Raw genomic sequence first — 21,823 nt, forward strand, 5'->3', positions numbered from 1 at the left:
GGTGACTACAAACACATAAAATTGCTTCATAAAAATGCTTCTTTATAAGCCTGCTAGTGAACCCGATTGAATTGGACATTTTTTTCCCATACCAGATATTAGTCGGGTTCTGGGGGAGGGTAAATTGATAGAGCGGGGGGAATGTCATTATTGTCCGACATGTCTTTCTAGATTCCGGTCAGAATTTAAGTTAAATAATCATATGAAGCATTGTAAGCGTCACGGATGTCAATCTGTGCAAATGGTTAGCGGTGACAGGGCCATCTTGCGATTCAAGAACTTTCAAAATTCACTCCAACAGAGTGACAAGGTGGCCGTAGACTGCAAAGCCGCCCTCATAGATGTGTAGGATCCATTGAATTCAAATCTTGTTAAAAAACATGAGGTCATTGCAGTCTCTTATGCTCACGCACAAAGAGACTCGTGTAATTCCATGCAATTGGTAGAGGTAGTTGAGAGATTGGGTGGTGAGGATTGTATGCTCTCAGCCGTGACAGCACTCATAAAAAAAGCAAATAAATCAATATCACGGATGCGAAATACATCCTATCCAATGACTCTATCACCAGAGGACGAGTGGGCCATTAAAACTGAAAAAATGTGTTGGGTTTGTAAGGGGGAATTTGTTGATGGTAATGGAAAAGAAGGAAAGGGGAAAGGAGGTAAGGGGAATGGGGGTAAAGGGATGGTCCAAGACCACGATCATTTGGGCAGCCCGATTGTATCGCGATTGAGTAATTTTCTTGGAGTGGCCCATCAATCGTGTAATATAAACGTTAGGAAACAATATTTTCTACCTGTTTGTATGCACAATTCCGGCTATGATTTGAAATTTATTTTACCGGCATTGGCACGATTGCAACGAGGCGAAGTTGTAGATGGCGCATGGGTAGATGGTTCTTTTTCATGTAATATCATACCCAAATCGTCTGAAAAGCTGCTGCTCTTAGAATTCAAATGGCAAACAATAGATAATTATGAAATGTGCTTGAATAAGATCCGTTTTTAAGAATCCTTTAGCTTTTTCCCCAAATACCTAAAACAATTCATTCAAGTACAGAAAGGTGACGATTTTTAGTTTACCCCTCCTTAAACAACGCCTCCTTAAATAGCACTTACTAGACGGTGATATGTTTGATTTATTAAAGTGGAAGAGAATATACCCGTATGAGGACTACAACTCCACCGCGAGGCTTTCTGAGGAACAACTGCCGTCCATCACTTCGTTCTACGATTCAATTTACGATCGTCAATGCACCACTTTCGACTATGAATTTGCCAAGAGGGTTTGGGCTAAGGGATAGTGTAAAAATGGGTGGGATTTTTGTAGATTGTACCTGGCAAGTGATGTATTGACGTTGCTGGATATTGTGTGTAAGAACACGGATAAAATCTATGGGGAATTTGGGTTGGATTTGGGATGATATTTTTCAACTCCTCGTCTGGTGATGGATTTAATTCTAAAAATCAGTAAAGAGGAAATAGGCTTGATCACCGACGTGGATCAGCATCTATTTATAGAGAGATCAATGAGAGGAGGGTTTGTTTTTCATGGAGATCGTATCCTTAAAACTGATCCGACTGGACAAGACACCGGTATAAAGTCGGATGCAGTTTTCTTAGATATGAACTCCCTTTATCCGTCAGCAATGTCTCACTACTCTTTGCCAGCAATAACAAAAGGTTTGGTTGTGATTACATGTTATTTTCGACCAATTCAGCGACAACAAAATGGCTAATAGAAAATATATATTTGTAGGTCCTGATATTGATTGCTATGTTACTGCTCTCCAACCACGACAATTGGGTCATGGAATGGACTATTATAAAGGCCGTTCGTCTATGTCGGGCTATGGTCTTGGCAGTTGGTTTGCTAAGCTGTTTCGCTCTGCAATACCTCTGGCTAAAAAATATATTACGCCGGTTGCCACGGATTTTGCATCCTCTACATTACACGATTGGGGGGCTGGTAAAGATTTTAAAGAAAGTATTTCACAATACCTCAGGTCCAGCGCACGATCCCTTGGCGAGCGATTGAAATCACGACAAAGTGGAAAAGGTTTTAAAAGGAGGAGTAACATCTCATCACTCATCAGTCACTACTCAGGTCAGAAGCGAAAGACATCACTCTTGTCAAAGAAGAGTAAGAACAAGAAAAAGAAACCAAGAAGAAACATATTTAGATCGAAAACGAAATTTCTTTTCCTAGTCTGAAATGGCATATCTACCCCACAAGCAATCTCATCCCACTGTCACCACATCTCTAAATCTTTTCAATGCAGAAAGTGTGGATGTCAGTGTAAAACATGGGTACTATGAATAATTCTATCCACAACAACCCCTCTTTGGAAACCTACGTTTTTAAATTTATTCCAATCAGGACAACTGCATAGATTTATAATCGACATTTACTAATTTAAAAGTTGCGGCGTGGAAAAAGTCTGAAAATCCACCTCCCTTCTCCACCGATTGATTATCTTATGAAATGGTAAACTACAAAATTTATTTAAACAAGTATGTGTCTACAAAAATGGAACATTGGTGAACACTAACGGAACTCTATCATAGTATGCAAGTTAACACAAATTAGGATGATAACTCCAATGTCCTATAAGAAATTGAGAGGTCTGCCAATGGGCTATGACGATAGATCAAATGTTTATACTGATGGTGACCTCACTTGGGCAGTGAGCAAGGAGTATCATTTAGTTGGTAGAGTCAATCATGAAATATTTAATATATCCCAATGGATACCCCCAATGTTAAAATTGATATAAAGTTACAACTAGCTCCGTCCAATTTCATCTTGAGAAAAACACTTTATGCTGCACCCGATCCCAATGTCAATCTCACCTCGGCAATACTTCATGTGCAAAAGCAACAGGTTATGATTTCTGTTACTTTGGCAATTGAAAAACTAAGAGCCTCTGGAAATAATATCAAACTGCTAGTTCCTCGAACAATCGATAATCAACATCATATTGCCACTGGTTATAGTACCTACACCTATTCTTCATTTATCAATGGTGAAGTTCCTTCGAATCTCGCCTTGGCTTTTATAAAAAGGGCAAATGCTGAAGGACCTTGGAAATGTCCGCCTCATGACTTTGACCTGTTTGAACTTTTCTTTTTTGTATATACATTAAATGACATTACTCTATAAAATTTATCCTTTAATAAATTCTAGAGGACCCTATGTGAGTTGATAGTGCAATCCCTGGATCGAGAGTCTGAAATATATGAAAATGGTATAACCGATGCAATGTTCGCAAAAAGTCATGGCATTATTGTTTTAGACTTGTCTGGTACTCAAGATATGATTATTGTCCGAACGGGTACTGTACGTTTAGAGTGTGCCTTTGACAAACCATTGACAGAGAGTGTAACATTAATCTCACTCAATCAAATTGAAACCTTTTGTGAAATTACCCCCGACGGAAGTCTTCTTTTAGATCTGGCACCATGAACACCAATCAAATAATTGATCTACTTAACATGAATCGTTATATGTCCAAATACATATCCTATTGCATATCCTAAGATTTCCTTGAATACAGTCATACTGTTAACAATACCATTATCATTGTTAATAGTAGTTCATCGACTGTACAGAAGGGTCATTGGCTATACATCTTTCAAACAGCGAGGAATAGAGAATTTTCTAATCCTCTTGGTATATCATATGCATTCTAGACACCGCACATCAAAAACAACATTGAAGGAAGTGGGAAAACAATTATTCAAAATCGGATGCGAGTACAAGATTTATCAGCCAAAAGCTGTGCTTTTCATGCATTACTATATTTCATTTTTCGATGTCGTGCCTATACTTTCAGGGAACTTCTCAACATTTATACATACGCTCCTCGTTTGAATGACTTTCTAGTTGGAAATACCCTCTCACACCTGTATAATATTGATTTCAGTGCCCTAAGAATAAAGTGTTGTAAATTTGTTTATTAATAAAATATATGTATATATACACTATAAAAAAAAAGTCTTTTGTCTTCATTGTTTAGATTTCTTCTTCTTCTTCATAGTCATTTAGATCCTCATCGTAGTCGTCATCGACAACGATTAGTGGCGACATATCATAGGGATTCAACTTGTACTAATCCTGGCACGCAAAATCAGAGTCACATTTTCCACAATATAATTTGTTAAATCTGTTTGTGAAGTCAATGATACTATTACGATTCATATTGCCAAAATTCACATGTTTCTATCTGATTATTTGAAGTAATGTTGCATACAATATTCTCATATGAAGATTCACTTTCTGTAACAGCCCAATAAAAATCAGTAGGTTTATAATCATTACTAACATTGTCCTCACAACGATGACACAAGAACCATACTCTCTTCATGTTTTACAATTGAAACGTGCTACAAATTCTTCTTCCCAATACAATTTAAATCCACGACGATAGAAATCCCTTAGAAATAAACTGAAGTCACGTTTAGGGTTTTTTCGAATCATGCCAGGGTAAATATTTTCCCATTGGTCACAATTATCAAAATGACCGTTGGAGCATAGATATCCATTAGGATGAGTCGTAAACCTCTTTTAGGCAAGAGAAACGACCTTTGGTTTGCATAGCTGATTTGCATTGTAATATAAATGGATAGTATAGTCCAAACTTTTCAATGTGTTCATGTATTGCAATACACTTCTCACATGATGACCAGCTGCCTATTGTGTGGTAAGATAGAGAACATGAATGATCTATTTTTTCGATGCCGTCAGTCTCACTACCAAAAAAAAACTAACTCACGATGAATAAAAAGACGATGTCTTCTAGGAGTAGGAGGATTCATAAAGTGTCGTCACAAAAACTTATTTTTTATTGTTTTAAAGAATGAATTTCTAAGTAGTGGTTTAAAGCAGAATCACAATGTCATTGTGTTTCGTTTCAATTAATGCATCAATAAATGGAGTAAATGCATTTGGTTCACAATGCATAAGCTTCATACAATAGTCCAAAGATGGGGAATAAGCTCCCATTATACTGTTAAGCATTTCTAGAGAAAATACTTTCCGTTGAAGAAATAATTCCAGAAAGCCATCATCTAAAACTAAACATTTTTCCAATTTTACTAGATTCCGTATGATCTTCTGTTTCTCAAATCCAATCATTTTCGTTCTTGATACTCCCACTACCAACTATACACTAAAATAACAATTGCAAGTTTCTACTTTGTGCACACTCTCAATGCATATTGGTCACCCCCACTAGCAAGAGTGGAGTAAAAGATCATCTAGAGTATCTAATAAAAAAAATCATTATAAAAAGAAAAAAAACATTTTTATTGACAGAAATGTAATAAAACAATATATTTTCATTCTCTTCGCGTTAGGTGAGTCATGTGCTTCATGATAGCCTTAACCCATGTTGTAGTCGTGATATATAAATTATATTCACTTTTGCGGCAAAACATAATTGTTCATCTGATTTAAATTTACTCAAAGATATAACGTATCTGCCAAACATCTCATCCTACTCAAATATTAGTCGCGAGTCTTTTCCAATTTCAACTGCTACATTTGGGGCCCTAGTCTCCACAAAATCACTGTCTGCTCCTTTGAGGTGTAATAGTGTAAAACTACTCATTTTTAACATATTTGAATGTTTTTTTTCAATTTGAAACAATGTGAACTAATTAAATTCGATTTATTGACTAAGGTATTACCTCAGTATCAGGTTTTTTATATCCACGCTCAATGCCAGAGTAAACGCGTCCACGCCTATAATCATGCTACAATGAAGAATCATGCCTAACATTAAAACATCCATATCAGCCTAAAAAACTATTAAAATAAAAATCCGTATATCCATATAATAAAACATCCATACAAAAAAAAACATTAAATAAAAGACCAACCATATAACAATACGTATAATCAGTCATAAAGTAACACACATTATCAACCATATATCAAAAAACAAAACCATCCCTACAATAACAACCAAACATTCATACAATAAAACATCCAATATAACACCAATACAATGAACAATAAAAATCCATGACTTCCCGATTGTATGGTGGGAGTACTGTCCGCTTCCTTAAATTGACACAATACTGTCAGCTTGGAATGATAGCCCGATTGTATGGATTATCTATGAGCCCACTTGTATGGATTACCTATGGGCCCGCTTGTAACTGTTACTACATTACTACTAACTCAGAGCAGCACCAAGCAACCTGAGACCAACACAGGTACGCACGATCCTCCTCTATCCCGATCTATTCAAAGTCTATCTCTTTATAATCTGTTAAGAAGTTTTAACTTCCTCTAAATCTTTCATTAGGACCTCCTACAACCCCATTCGGGGACAACCTGTTTTTCACTTGACGTTAGATGGTAAGTCGACAAGAGCGCTCTTTGGCAATCTGTCATCCTTCACCAACTGCTCACACTAAAGCTAATATACCATAAATTGATAATTACCTCATAATCGTCAGAGAAATAATTTTTGACAATTGAAGACGCCAATGTATTCATTCGCGTACCAATATTTCTATCGTTTTGCAGCCTCTTCATCATGTCTAATCCTAAAAACAGAAAATTATTTTGAGAAAAAATTCTTTGTTTTTATAAAACTGGTTAATAAATACAAAAAAAATTCATCCGCTATTGATCCTAAAACTCTTTATTTATGCAGGGAAATTGTTCAATTTGACTACTTTTCAGCTTGGAACAGAATCAAAGAAAAAAAAAATCAATTGTACAATTATTTATCAATTGTGTATTATAATTGCATATTTAATACATAGGTAATTATGAGACAACGTTCTTGTGTTAGGTGCAATAGCATTACTTTAAGGTTTGATCGAGCTTATAATAAATAAAAATAATAATCAATTAATTAATTTATATCCAATAAGAACTAATATTTATAATTGTTATTAGTTTTATTTGTTTTTTTTTATAAGTAAAAAATAAATCTTAATCTTATCTATAGGTCTATTCTATGTATGTATTGTTTTTCTTTTCTTTTCTATTCTCTCAGTAAGCAATTAGTTACGTAAATTTTAATATAAATGCTGCATAATTTTGTTTGACCAGCATTTGTCTAACCACATTGTTATGATAAATGTTATAGTAAAGCTAAGGATATTAAAAAGCGACAAATCGACAAAACTAACAAAAAAACAAAAATGGGATAATTATAGGAGAAATACAAGAATTAATGGAACAAGTCCCATAAATCCTGATGGCTCAAGGGACCTAGTCGAAGCCACCTCCCCCCTCCTTGCGTGCCTAAAGAATTAATATTTTCAGTCTTCAGTTGATGGAGCTGAATGAAAGTACATCACTATAAGAACTCTTTTAGCTCAGTGTTGCCAGAAAGTGAAACATAAAACATGCCCGAGTCTTTGAAAAACAAGCCAAAATACACCTGTCCCTTTGAAAACCAAGACTACCATCATTGTCAGCTCCTTAAGTGCTAAAATTGCCCAAATTTGTGTGTTTCATACGAATTTTCGGTGCTAAAGTCCAAAAAAATTTGCACGTGTCGCGGCTTGCGCCGCGACACGCGCATGACCCAACAAGTGTAGTTGGATTATTTTTAGATTAATTTTTTTTTGCCCGGTTATTTCAAACTTAGCACCAAACTTTTGAAACAAACACGGCAAAATGGTGGTCCTTGTTAAATAAAACTTCGCATAAATCTTTCGAAACAAATACGGAAAAAGCGGTTCACACTTTTTGTTAATTCCTTAGCCTTTTACAAAATCCTCATCACTTTGTCCATGACAAAAAAAAAAAATTGCATTACGAAAGTGCTACAAAGTAAAGCACATGCTACAGTGCTACACATGATGAAATAGTGCTGAAATAGTTCTTTTGTGCAAAAGTCAGAAAAAGTTTCGCCCTTAATCTAACTCTTGTTTTACCTTGCTTCCTTACCCTTGGTTCATCCTGCTCTGCTTTCACGGAAGAACAACACTTTACGTGATCCGCAAAATTCATCTGCTTTTAACTGCATGTTTATACGTCATAATGGTTAAACCGCTGTGAACTCTTTTCATTAACCTTATAACTTAATATAGCTTACTCCTACGGATACGCTGGTCTATACTAGTAACAATCACAAGCCGAAGACCTACAATATCTTACTTTTATTATCGCATAAAATTTTTTGGTACAGTTGCAATACATTTTTTAAAATTAACTTCGTAATTAAAGTAAGGCCTGAAAAAGAAACCTACGAATCGGGTTAATACAAAAAGTCTTAGTAACTGAACCCCAGTGCAAGTGAACCACCGTGCAACTGAACCACCGTACAACTGAACCACCGTGCAACTGAACCCTAACTGAACCCTCGTGTAACTCTCAACCACCGTACTTACATTGGGTAAAACACAAGTTTTACATATTCAACCTTGTTGACATTGTTTGCTCTTTTAAGTCTTCACATAAATTACTGTCAAGAGGATTTATGAAAATGCTCTGTTTTGTTGTCACAAAAACAAAGAAAATCGGACACCATAAACTCTTAAATCCAGATTTATTTGTCTTTTTTATGTCTGTTAATGCTTCACCCTGTCACTTTCTACGGGTCTAAGCATTTACCCCCTCTCCCACGGAAAATTTCCCCTCCTCCACACACAGAAACCCCATCACCTGGAAAATATCCCCCACGCAGAAATTATGGTCTTCAAAATTTGAAAATCTTCTTTGAGTAGTGTTACTTTTTAGTTTAATTGAGAAGTTCTAAAGGAAGTGGAAAAGAGGAATTTATGTGTGAATCTTGCCCCCCACCCCCGCCGTGCAAATACTTTCTTCTCATGAAAGATACTCCAGAAAACCCCCACACAAAAAACTTTCGTATGTTACCCAATGACAAATACCATCTGTAAGCAATAGACAAATAAAAAAAAAAACATAAAAAGGAACTGAAACTTCTGCAATAGGGTTATCTGATTGTTTTGTAGCTAGAAAGAGAGGGAGATATCTCAAAGGGTGCATTTTGATACCAAAACATCTCAGCTCTCATTGAGTCTTCAAATAAATACAGAATTAGCTCTAAGGTAGAGACGACAGGAGGATGTATGTAGAAACTGTTTGATAATCTCCAGGCATTTCTAGTCTTTTTTTTTATAAGTCGAAAATGATTGGAGACTAACCAACCGTAAGAGGTATTTTTTTTTTGGGGGGGGGGGAGATTTTCCACGGGTAGGTACTTTCTGGGAGGAGGGTATTTTCCGTGAGGTATTTTTCTTAAGAGATGTTTTATGCGGGAGGGGGGAGGGGGTAAACGGCGGCTGTCACCTTCTACATACTGTAATTTTTTTTTTACAACTTTGCTTATTTTGTTGTTTTCATTTTGTGGTATTTTCTACGCTCGTAGTTGTTTATCGTTTGGTTTGAAAAAGGTTAATTACCTGCTTCGGTGGAGCCGACACAAAAGCTACTTTCTCTTTGTGTTTGGGAACTTTTGGTTTGATTTTTTTCTTGCGTAGATGAATCAGGCCTCTCCTGAACGATGAGTAATAAAAATCTGTGCTGAAAATATGGGAACTTTGAGAATTTAGATAACAAAAAAATCACTTTTTGTTGCGCTTTCTTTACTTTAATTAAAAGATTCTTTAGAAAAACATTTTTTCAAATAAAAATAAAGAGCCATATTAAACCAAAGACAAGCATAAATATATTCCTATAATAATTCTAACCCAAAATGATAAGAAATTACTACAAAAAGCAGCATCCCTTCAATAAGAACCATATATTCCCTCAGGGCATAACTTACAACGCCTGCTACTGGCCCCTGGGGGGTTGTGTCAACCCCAGAGTTTTCGTTATATGGTCTTTGAACTATGTTTTTACAAAAAGACTATCTCAAAGTTCATATCGGATGGGTTCGAGAAAAAAGGGCGTGGAAGGGGGGGGGCTAGGTGCTCTCGAATCCCTTTTGACTCTTAAAAAGTGCACTATAACTTTCAATTTCCAATCAAATGAGCCCTCTTTGAAGTTAATATGAGCATCCCTTCCATAAGACCCATATGTTCCCCCAGGGCATATATTACAACCCATGCCCCCGGGCCCTGGGGGGTTGTGTCGACACCGAAATTGTTTATATGATCTTTGAGCTGTATTTAACAAAATGGCTCTCTCAAAATTTTTATCAGATACATTTGGGGAAAAGGGTGTGGAGGGGGTGGGGGTTACCCTCCGATATATTTTGGCGCTCAAAAAGTGAACTAAAACTTTCAATTTCCAATGAAATGAGCCCTCTCTGAAGTTTATACGAGAATTCCTTCCTTAAGAACCATATATGCCCCCAAGACATAACGTATAATCCTTGCCCTGAAAACTGTGGGGGGAGCGTCATGCTCACAGATATAATTTTTAGAACTTTCGACTACATTAAACAAAATGGCTATCTCAAAATTTTGGTTGGATGGATTAGGGGAAATGGTGGGCGTGGAAGGGGTGTTAGATGCTTTCTAATCACTTTCAACTATTAAAAAGGGAACTAGCCATTTAAATTTCCAATCGAATGAGTCCTTTCTGAAGTTTCTATGACAACGCTTTCTATAAAAACATTATTTGCCCCCAGGGAACAATTTACAGTTCTTGCCCTGAAGGCTGTGGGGGGGGGGGGGTTGATATCCTCAAAAACCTAATTTCCTGAATTTTCAACTACATTAAAAAAATGGCTATTTCAAAGTTTTGATTGGATGTGTTTGGGGAAAAGGCGGGCGTGAGAGGGGGGTTAGTTGCCCTCCAATCACTTTCGACTATTAAAAAGGGCAGTAGCCCTTTGAATTTCCGATTGAATGAGTCCTTTTTGAAGTTTCTACGAAAAACTTTCTATAAAATTTATGTGCCCCCATGTCATAGCTTACAGCCCTTGTCCTGAGGGCTGTGGGGGAGTGTCCTCCACAAAAACAAAATTACTATTTGGAAATCAACTACACTGAACAAAATGGCTATCTCAATTTTGATTGGATGTCTCTGGGGAAATAGTGGGCATGGAAGGGGTGTTAGTTGCCTTCTAATCACTTTTGACCCTTAAAAAGGGCACTAGAACTCTCGATTTCTAATCGAATGAGCCCCCTTTGAAATTTCTACGACGACCCCTTCCATATGAAGTGTATCTGAGGAAATTTTTTTTTAATAAAACATTGGAGCCGTATGGCCTTTACTATAGGCAGCGCTGTAGCGTGGCCTCTGATATATAGGATATCGCAGTACATGCTAAGTGAAGTTTGGTTAATGCTAATTAAATAAAACAAAATAGGATGAAAATATAATAGTTTAGAAACAAATTTCGGCTATATATTTGCAAATTAGGGGTGGGGGGTAAAGCATAGCATATATTAAATATGGAACCTAACTTAGGTACCTTTTCCCCCCTAATCCCCCCCCCCCCCCCGAAAAAAAGTTTGAATATTGTAAAAGCAATGACATACGACGGTTTGCAATCCCATTCTCTATTGAAAGAAGCCCGTTTGACTAGTTTCTTAAGCATCTTCCCTATATAATATATCGCATGGGTTCCACCGAGTTGACAAGTACCGACATCGCTTATATCCCCTTTCGAAAACCTGCGTGCAAATAATATTTTTGTTCAATTAAAATATCCTCTAAACGTTCCTTAAAAGTTTCACTTTAATACTCTTAGCGTTATTAGTTACAGTAATCATAGTAGTAATATTAGTAGCATATACATAGAGCCTTCTAGCTAGTTCGACGCCCCCCCCCACAACTTATCCTGAAAGGTCTAACTTATTAATGGAAGCTGTTTTTGAGATATTGCTGTGTAACCCTTTTGAGAATGTGCATAAGCATAGTCAATTTCATTCAATTCAATATCCGCCAAAATATTCCTTGACAGCTTCACCTTAATACCCTTAGCTTGTGTATTAGCAGTACCAGAATTAGCAGCAGTATGCACATGGCACCTTTAATTTTCTTCAACACACCAAACTGTCCCTAGGATATTGCTGATGCGCCCTTTGGAAACCTGTATACAGATGGCGTGATGTGATTCAGTTCACCTTCCACCCTCAACATTCCCTGAAAATTCCACCTTCACACCGTTCATTACCGTTAGGTACAGCTGTAATGGTAGTCCCAGTAATAGTATTAGTAGTATTATTAATAGTAATAGCACTAGTGCTAGTAGAACCAGTAGCATTAACATATTGCCTTTTGGTCAGCTGAAGGCTCCTCTCATCAAGTTCTAGAAGTTTCAACTTATTAAAATCAGCTGTTGCTATCCCATTGCCGATATATCCTTTTGATAACCTATATGTTCATGTAGTCGCTTAATTTTCAACTTAATGCTTTTAGCTTACAAACGGTTGCGATAGAAATAGAAGTCGAGCTAGTAGTAGTCGAAGTTGTTGTCGTAACAGCAGTAGTAAATGCAATTAAAATAGTAATAGCATTAGCAGTAGCGTGCACAGGGCGGGATTTAAATCTTTAACGCTTAAGAACCAAGCGTTTTTGCTGCTCCCTTTTTGCAAGATTTTCGGGGTTATTCCAAAAACTTCGGGGCTCATGGAAGCAACTAACAGAACACAACTGATGAGCGAAAAGTGATGAAAGAGAGGGGTAATACCGAACTCTCAACTACCATTCTTGGGAGACAACGTGCAGTTTATAAGTGACCATGGAATTCCTGTGTTGTTTTAAAGTCACTTTTCTGTGAATAGGCAGCGTGGCGGCAGGGTGCACCTGGCGACCATAAATCACATCAGTCCAGTTTTTGTCAGGAAAAAATTACTCAGTGATAATTTATTAATCCCCCTGGCATTATGCGCCCCTAGGTCCAGGCCTAGGGACCTAGTAGTAAATCCAGGCCTGAGCGTGCACATATTTCCTTTTGGTGAATGGACTTTCTCTTTAAGCACTCTCTGAAAGTTCCAATTTAACACACAAATCCCTTTTTGAGATACGGCATTTTGAAAAAATTGCATGCACATAGTGTCTTTTGATTTAGTTCAAGTTCCACCTCAAATACCCCATTTTGTCAAATATTCACCTTAAATGCGTAGCCTCAATAATGCTAGTTTAATAGTAGTAAAGGTCATAGTAGAAGTTGTAGTAGTAATAATAGTGCTAAATTAATTGCAGTGGTAAGATTAGTAGCAGCAGTATCAATAGCAGTACTAGCATATAAATGTCCCAGAAATCTCACCTTGATACACTAATCCGTTCAAGACAAATTGCTGATACACCTGTATCAGAAATCTGTATGTTATTGCAAGTTACCAATTGTTAAAATTTAAGGTTTTTATACAAGGAATGGTCGAAAAAACTTTGAAGGAGACTCATTCGACTGGAAATTGAAAGTTCAAGTTCAATTTTGAAGAATCAAAGGTAATCAGAGGACAATCAGCCTTTTCCTCTTAACCGACATCCCCCCCCCAATACATCCGATCAAAATAAAAATAAACATTTTGTTTAAAATAGTCTGAGGGTCAAATAACCATGCCTTTGGGGTTAACAACTCCACCAGCAATATCTGGGACAAGGGCTGTAAGTTAAGCTAGTTGCTCATTACTAACACATAATGTTCTTGTAGAAAAAAATTTGAATGAACTTTGGGGGGGGGGGCTCATTCGATTGGAAATCAAAATTTCCAGTGCACTTTTTCAGAGTTAAAAGTGATCGGATGGCTTCCACCCCCAGCCTCTTTTTTCCCCAAATATATCCGATCTAAATTTTGAGACGGCCATTTTATTTAAAACAATTCAAAGGTTAAATAACTATACCATAGTTAAATAACTATGGTTCATAACCCTCAGCCTCTGGTGCAAGGGCTGTAAGTTATACAAGTTGCCTATTGTTAACATAAAAGTGTTTGTTTGTTTTTATCAAGAAAATAGGGCATGTTTGATCCTATAAAAAAAAAAAGCATGCAGCATTAAGGTCAAACTTTAGGGAAATGTCAAGAAGAATGCCAAACACAATCAAAAAGCGATTATTGCCTTATTGGCTGTGAAAAGGAAATACCAGGAAAATTTACAATGGCTGATGGTATCAGCCGTCACATTGTTTGGAAAATATTTTGGAGCATCTTCAACTAAATCAAGAGGTACAAAGTGCATCCAGTTTTAAAAGACGTTGTATCTGCAATGTGTCGAGAACAGCTAAGGGTATAGACCTGAGGATATGAAGTTAAAACTTTCAGGGCACGTTGAAGGAATGTTGAAAAAAAAGGCTGGAGTGCAACCAGTCCCCCTCCCATGTCCTTTTTAGTTTCAATCTCCTCAAGGACATCTGATAAAAATTTGTTATCTAGATTCACAAAGGTCAAATATTTTCAATACATATTTTTATTACTTAACGTCCAAAAGGTCTGATTCATCTGAAAAACAGAGTAATAAATCAGCTTTAATGGTTTGTGACATCGGATCTTCTTTTTCTTTTGTAAAAATAAAAAAACCTTTTTCGTGAATACTTTTGACGAGCGTTTATATCATGAATTTAAGAAACAAACAATTTCAACAAGGTTGAACATGTAAAAATTCTAACTTGTGTTTTACCCAATGATATTGCCTAATATTTTTAGAGAACTAAAAATCTGAGTTCAGTGGTTCGGTTGCACGATAGTTCAGTTGCACGAGGGTTCAGTTGCACGGTAGTTCAGTTACACGGTGGTTCAGTTGCACGGTGGTTCAGTTGCTCGATGGTTCAGTCACTCAGTGGTTCAGTTGTACGGTGGTTCCGTTGCACGGTGGTTCCGTTGCCCGGTGGTTCTGTTACCTGGGGGTTTAGTTCTAGGGTGGTTCAGTTAAATGGTGTTGAGTTGCACGGGGGTTTAGTTACACGAGAGTTAAGTTAAATGGGCGTCAGTTGCCCGGTGGTTCAGTTACACGGTGGTTCGGTTATACGGGGGTTCGGTTAAATGGGGGTTCAGTTGCACGGGGATTCAGTTACACTGTGGTTCAGTTACAGGGGTTCAGTTGCTTGGGGTTCTGTTACACGGTGGTTCAGTTACACGCACACCGATAATAGAATAAGTAATTTAGGATACGTTTAATAAGAAGGGTAAGTAAGTTATTTAGGATAGGTAGGTATTATGTGTGAATATGAAACGTCATTAAATAGAGTATATTTCGTAGATTTGTGTGAACCACTAGGTAGCTTGCATACGAAAATATACAGCATTTATGAGTTTCGCCGCATTTACAGAGGAAGACCTACCAACTGACCTTAAGATACAGAGATGGATGAAACAGAAAAGTAAATAGAAAAGAAAATCTGATAGGCATAGATGCGTCAAGTTCGAAGTTCAAGAAAACAATTTTTGTTAAATTTATAAACTGGGAAGAACTTGAGAACATTTTGGAGCAAAGAAGAAACGGAATGCTCCCATTCGTAACGAAAGAAAGAGAAGTAAAATATATAATTATTGAAAGCTGCGAGGATAGACCTAGATACGCTAAAATCAAATGAGTAGCCTATGAGATGGAAGGGTCAACAGTGCGAAAAAGCATTGACTGGGTACGGTACGGTGCTACAGTGTAGAAGGGATGCTCACCAGGGAGGTGAATATATAGAAACTTCAAAAACATAATTTACAAATGATAATGAAAATGGCTAGGAACATTCCATCTTTCGTTTTTGTGGATGGATTACGATTGCGAGTGTGGTACGATGGACAGATAAGAACGTGCGCCAGCTGAAAACAAGAAGGACATATGGCAGCGGACTGCCCTGTGTCTCCATCAAAACTAGTCACAAATCGAATAGAAGAACGGCAGAAAGTAGAACTTGATGATTATGTGTCATTTCCGTCCTTAACAAGAGAAATACAACGAAGATTCAAATATGGATAAAGCCTCAAGCAAAGATGAAAGAAAATTGAACAAAGAGCAGAGCGAGAATTGCAGAAAATGAGAGAAGAGATAGAAAAAAGAAACAAAAGTCTGAGATAGAAAATAAAGAGGCTACGAAGAAAGAGCTAAAGAAAAAACCTAAAAGGACGACAGCTGACACAACAGAAAACGACGAAGATAGTGAAAAAGAAGAAGAGAACAAAGATATGCGGCCTCGTAGCCAATCTACGCCAGGAATCACAGCAAGGGGGATGAAAAGGAATAAAAACAGACTGTTTAAGAGAAACGAAGAAAAAAAGAAAGGATCTGGAACGTTGAAACACATGGAAAATATGGAAGCTATACTGAATAGGATTAAACCTGCGCTAACGGTGGCGAGTACGTGGATAATACATTGGGGAACATAGTAGAGGCAGAAAGGAATACGTCAACATCATCTAGTGGCTCAGAAAAAAAAGCGAGAATTCGTGATGAAGAAGAGAATGAAACGAAAATAGAATCGGATCCAAAAACCTAATATATCTCAGTTCAGTGGAAGATGAACAAATGTAAAAAAAAAACTAGTTCCTTACCTTGGCCACATTAAAAGCGTAAAGGCCACACACAGAGACACACACAAAGGGTAAGAAGAGCGTTCCATAGCGAAAATAAGATAATACAGATTGAAAAGATTAAAAAGTATTTCCAGTGTTTGTTCTTAGTTTTAAGAATAGAGGGTAAAAAGAAACATTATTTGATAAAAGAACAAGTTATTTAGGATAGGTTTAAAAAGTAGGGTGAGTAAGTTGTTTAGGATAGGTAGGTACTATGTGTGAATATGAAAAGTCATTAAATAGTGTATATTTCGTAGATTTGCGTGAACCACTAGGTAGCTTGCATACGAAAGCATACAGCATTTATGAGTTTCGCCGCATTTACAGAGGAAGACCTGCCAACTGACCTTGAGATACACAGATGGATGAAACAGAAAGGTAAATAGAAAAGAAAATCTGATAGGCATAGATGCGTCAAGTTCGAAGTTCAAGAAAACAATTTTTGTTAAATTTATAAATTGTGAAGAACTTGAGAACTTTTTGGAGCAAAGAAGAAACGGAATGCTCCCATTTGCAACGACAGATGGAGAAGTAAAATATATAATTATTGAAAGCTGGGAGGACAGACCTAGCTACGTTAAAATCGAAGGAGTACCGTTTGAGATGGAAGGGTCAACAGTGCAAAAAGCATTGACTGGGTACAGTACGGTGCTAAAGTGTAGAAGGGATGCTTACCAGGGAGGTGAATATATAGAAACTTCAAAAACAAGATTTACAAATGAAAATGAAAATAGCTAGGAACATTCCATCTTTCGTTTTCGTGGATGGATTACGATTGCAAGTATGGTACGATGGACAGATAAGAACGTGCGCAAGGTGCAAACAAGAAGGAAATATAGCAGCGGACTGCCTTGTGTCTCTATCAAAACCAGTCAATAACCAAATAGAAGAACGGCAGATAGTAGAACTTGATGATTATGTGTCATTTCCATCCTTAAGAAAAGAAATACAACGAACAGATTCAAGTATGGATAAAGCCTCAAGCAAAGATGAAAGAAAATTGAACAAAGAGTAGAGCGAGAATTGCAGAAAATGAGAGAAGAGCTAGAAAAAAGAAACAAAAGTCTGAGACAGAAAATAAAGAGGCTACGAAGAAAGACTAAAAGGAAGACAGCTGACACAACAGAAAACGACGAAGATAGTGAAAAAGAAGAAGAGAACAAAGATATAGGACCTTCTAGCCGATGTATACCACGAATCACAATAAGGGGGATGAAAAGAAATAAAAACAGACAGTTTAAGAAAAACGAAGAAAAAGAAAAAGGATATGGAACGTTGAAACGCATTGAAAATATGGAAGCTATGCTGAATAGCATTACACCTGTGCTGACCGTGGACGAGTACGTGGATAATACATTGGGAAACATGGTAGAGGCAGAAAGGAATACGTCAACATCGTCTAGTGGCTCAGAAAAAGAGAACAAAAAAGTGAGAATTCGTGAGGAAGAAGAGAATGAAACGAGAATAGAATCGGATCAAAAAAACTTATAAGTTTAAATGTAAATGGACAGGAGAAAAGAAAGAGATAGTTGTTTTTAAGAGACTTTCTGATAACGGAAAGTATAGAATTAGCTTTTATACAAGAAATTGATACTAATAATTTAAAAAGCGTAGAACCCAAATACAAATACACAACAAACCCTTGTAATGGCGGCGGTAGTGTAGCAGTGGTATATAAACCTCAGTTTGAGCCAGAAAATGTCAGAATCGACGAATAAGGAAGAATTATCAGTTGCGTGATAAATAGAAGAACATATCTCAATGTTTATGCGCCAACCGGATCCTAAAATAAGGAAAACAGAGAACAATATTTCCGGCAAGATATTGCAGCATCTATCCCCAAAACTATTGATGAATTGATATTACTTTGAGATTTTAACTGTGTAACAAGTAAGGAAGATGCCGTAGTCCAAGAAGAGAATATTTACAGAGCATTGGTTGAGCTAATAAATGGACTGGAGCTGGTAGAAGTCTGGGAAGAACTTAAGTAGATAAATACCTTCACAAAAATCAACTGGGTAGGAAAATACGGAGGTGGAGCAAGACTTGACAGAGTTTATGCATAGAAACTAATGATACAAATTTTGACAAACATGAAACACAAGGTAATGTCTTTCACGGACCACAACGCAGAGTTAGTGACATATAAAAATGAAAAAATTGCAAGGCAGAAGAAAAAAATCTACATGGAAAATGAATACTGATGTCCTAAGAAGTGATGAATGTATGACAAAGGTAGGGAAGATATTGAAATCGATGAAGGAAAAGATACCAAGTTGCTACCGGAATACTGGAAACATACGATGAAGTCCAGAATTACGCAAGAGGTAAAGACAGTGTCAAAAGAAATATAAAAAACGGGCGACGAGTATCTTAAATTTCTTTATAGAATGGATTATGAACTAAAGAGAGCGATAAATGGAGGAACAAATTCGAATAAGGAATATTCCGAGACTCTACTAGAGATAAGAGAAATTGAACAAAAGCAGAAGCCTATATGATAAGAGAGAAATGCGAGGACCAGATAAGGAAAGAACAACTAACAACAAAACTTATTTGCAAAGAGAAAAAGAAAGCAAGAGAAACAAATCTTAAAAGAATTAAAAAGAAAAATGGGGAAACAACTGAGAAAATGGAAGATATCCTGGAATAAGTGAAATCCTTCTGCAAGAATGTATTTACAAGAGAGACAAAAGAAGAAAAAAAGAAAGTGGACGAATTCTTTCAGAAGATTGGATATTATCAAGTGACAAAGGAAGAAAATGATACACTAACGGCTAAATTAACAAAAAAAGAAATAAAGAAAGCTATACTGGAGACAAATAACAATAAAACACCAAGACTTGACGGAATACGAATTTTATAAAAACCATATCGAAGACATCGCAGAGCATCTGACAGATATTTTTCATGAATTACTAAATAATGATGATATCAAGATACGGTGTTTAGGGATGATGAAATTATTACCTAAAAAAGTTAGCCCTGAAGACCTCAACAACTGGAAGCCTGTTAATATCACAGGTTGCGACTACATAATTATGTCTAAAGTATATTAGCAAACCGTCTAAACACCGACTAAGTGTAAACCAAAGAGGACTAGAAAACCGGAAAACAGCAGATGTTGGCTAATATAAGAGATGTAATAATACATGCAGGAAGTCGAAAGGAAGAAAGAAAATAAAGTACAGGATAACGAGTTATGATATTAAAAGGGCCTTCGATAAAAAAAAAAACAAATTCTAGAATGAATCATGAATTAGTATGGTTTCCATGAGACATTCATAAAATGGATAAATAGGATAATTGAAAAAATAGTACAAGTAATATGTGGGAATGGCGATTTTACCGGAGAATTTGAAGCAGAAACTGGTGTGCGACAAGGATGTCCACTGAATCTTTCACTGTTTGAACTGTATTTTAACCCGTTCCAAAATATCTAGAAAAGAAATAAATGGCATTATAATAGAAGATGTGGCGATGAAGTTGACCAGTTTTGTGGATGATCTGACAACATACACGGAAACTGAAGAGGATTTCAAAGTGGCCACTCAGTCTATAGATGAATATTGTGACATCTTCAAGCTACAGCTCAATAGAAATAAGTGTGAAATGATATCATTGGGAGACAAAATAGAAGGGGTGTGTGAGGGAATCCCAAAAAAGGAAAAAATTAAAATATTGGGTACGTTTTTTCAAAGAAGTTGGAACCAAGCAGAAAGTGAAAACTAGATAAATACGATATAAAAATTCAAAAATACCCTAAGACAAGGATATGGAAGAGGTCTGACTGTTCACCGGAAGGTCCAGTATGTGAGTAATTTATGCTTGCCCAGTTTTATGGTATCTGTCCTTTGTTTTGCAGCCCAAAAAGACACATCTAAAGCAACTTGTGAGTGCAATTTACCAGTACATATGGAATGAAAAATTTCCACCTAAATTAAAAACAGAAAATATGTTCATACATAAAAATCATGGAGGTCGTCGGGTCATACCTGTGGAATATAAGATGAAAGAACTTTTCATTAGGACAATGTTGGAACAAATGATAAGGAAAAATGAATCATCAACAAGAGCTAGGTATGAAACATGGAAAAGAAAAGAAAAGAAACATCTACCGAAATATAATAAAGCATTCGAAGAAATTTATGAAATAGGAAAATCAGGAATGTCACTTGAGATATATGTAAAAATTGTCAAAGAAAGACTAAAGGATTATTATGAAAAAAAAACAGTGTCCTCCACTAAAGATAATTGAAAATGGTAGTTATAGTAAAGAAAAGGTGGATAGAAGTTTTATGCTACTAAAAAGTTGCCTGCTGTCGATAAAAGTTAAAGAACACATGTTTTTCTTTCTGTATTATTTGGTAACCACGGAAGAGTCGAAAGTAAAGATGAATATGAGTGGTAGTACTGGACTATGTAAACTATGCGAGAATAAACTAGAAACGCAATGTCATGTAATGTTTGAATGTGAAAAACAAGAAACAAATATAGCAGGACTGAGGAAGTTATTAGCAAGTGTTACAGGTAAAAAAGATGAAGTTAACTTAGAGAGAGCTATGTACCTGAAAATAGATGATGAGGCCTATATGTGGGCAATAGTGTATATAGTATTGCATTTATGTTGTTACTCGTGGAAACGGAAATAAAAACAGAAGAAGATGTGATAAATCGTGTGCAAACAGAATGGAAAAAGGGTAAGGATGATAAAGTGTAAAACAATTGAGGAAGGGTTTGGTCTAAAGTATAAGCGTATAATTTTTGTGCCTTGGTGGGTAAGGATGTGTTGTTAAAAAGGAAAAAACAAAAGGAGAGTTGAGAAAAAGTATAGGGTTGAAAGGATTAAGACGTTAGATTTGTATGATTTCAATTTTGTGGCCAGGATTTAGGTAGAAGATTAGAAAAGGGAGTTTTAAATTTTGCAAAAAAAAGACGGAATATAGATTGATGGAATAAATGTAAAATTTAAGTTAAATATTTCGAACTTTTAATGAAGTGCTTAAACTTATAGTTCGATATTTGATTAGAATTTTTATATGGGGTTTAAGATTGAATATATTTTTAGGAAATTTAGAAATAGTCTAGTATTTTGTATGAATTTTTATATAGTACAGATTTGAAGTAATTTTTGTAATGATTGTTTGAATTTAATTTAAATTAGTAGAATTGATTTCAAATGTCGAGTGGGATACAATTCGCCTGGATTGTGAAATATTTGATTTTTGGGAATTGTTTTTTTGAGGATTGTTGTAGCTACCCAATAACGCAAGGCCCAGCGAGAGTAGAATCTGATGTATTGAAAAAAAGTATTATGTTTTTTTATTTATGTAAATGTAGTGAAAAGTATTTTAATGTGTTTTAAGGAAAGTGAATGTATGTCAAAGTACAAAAATGTATTTGCGTTGTAAATTTGTATTTTA

At 36.2% G+C, this 21,823-nt stretch overlaps 1 protein-coding gene across 1 annotated transcript in view; it reads right to left on the minus strand.

Moving 5' to 3' along the window:
* The window catches only part of LOC148950246 (uncharacterized), a 251,772-nt gene that overhangs the window by 32,404 nt on the left and 197,545 nt on the right, over positions 1 to 21,823 (minus strand). Inside the window, exon 18 of the mRNA XM_089091811.1 lies at positions 6,455 to 6,558. Coding sequence (XP_088947937.1) covers positions 6,455 to 6,558 — 104 coding nt within the window. The remainder of the gene's footprint in view (positions 1 to 6,454; positions 6,559 to 21,823) is intronic.

This window comes from Artemia sp. Qi Xiang Cuo, chromosome 7 (assembly GCF_049724085.1).
Source record: "Artemia sp. Qi Xiang Cuo chromosome 7, ASM4972408v1, whole genome shotgun sequence".
Classification (NCBI taxonomy): Eukaryota; Metazoa; Arthropoda; class Branchiopoda; order Anostraca; family Artemiidae; genus Artemia; species Artemia sp. Qi Xiang Cuo.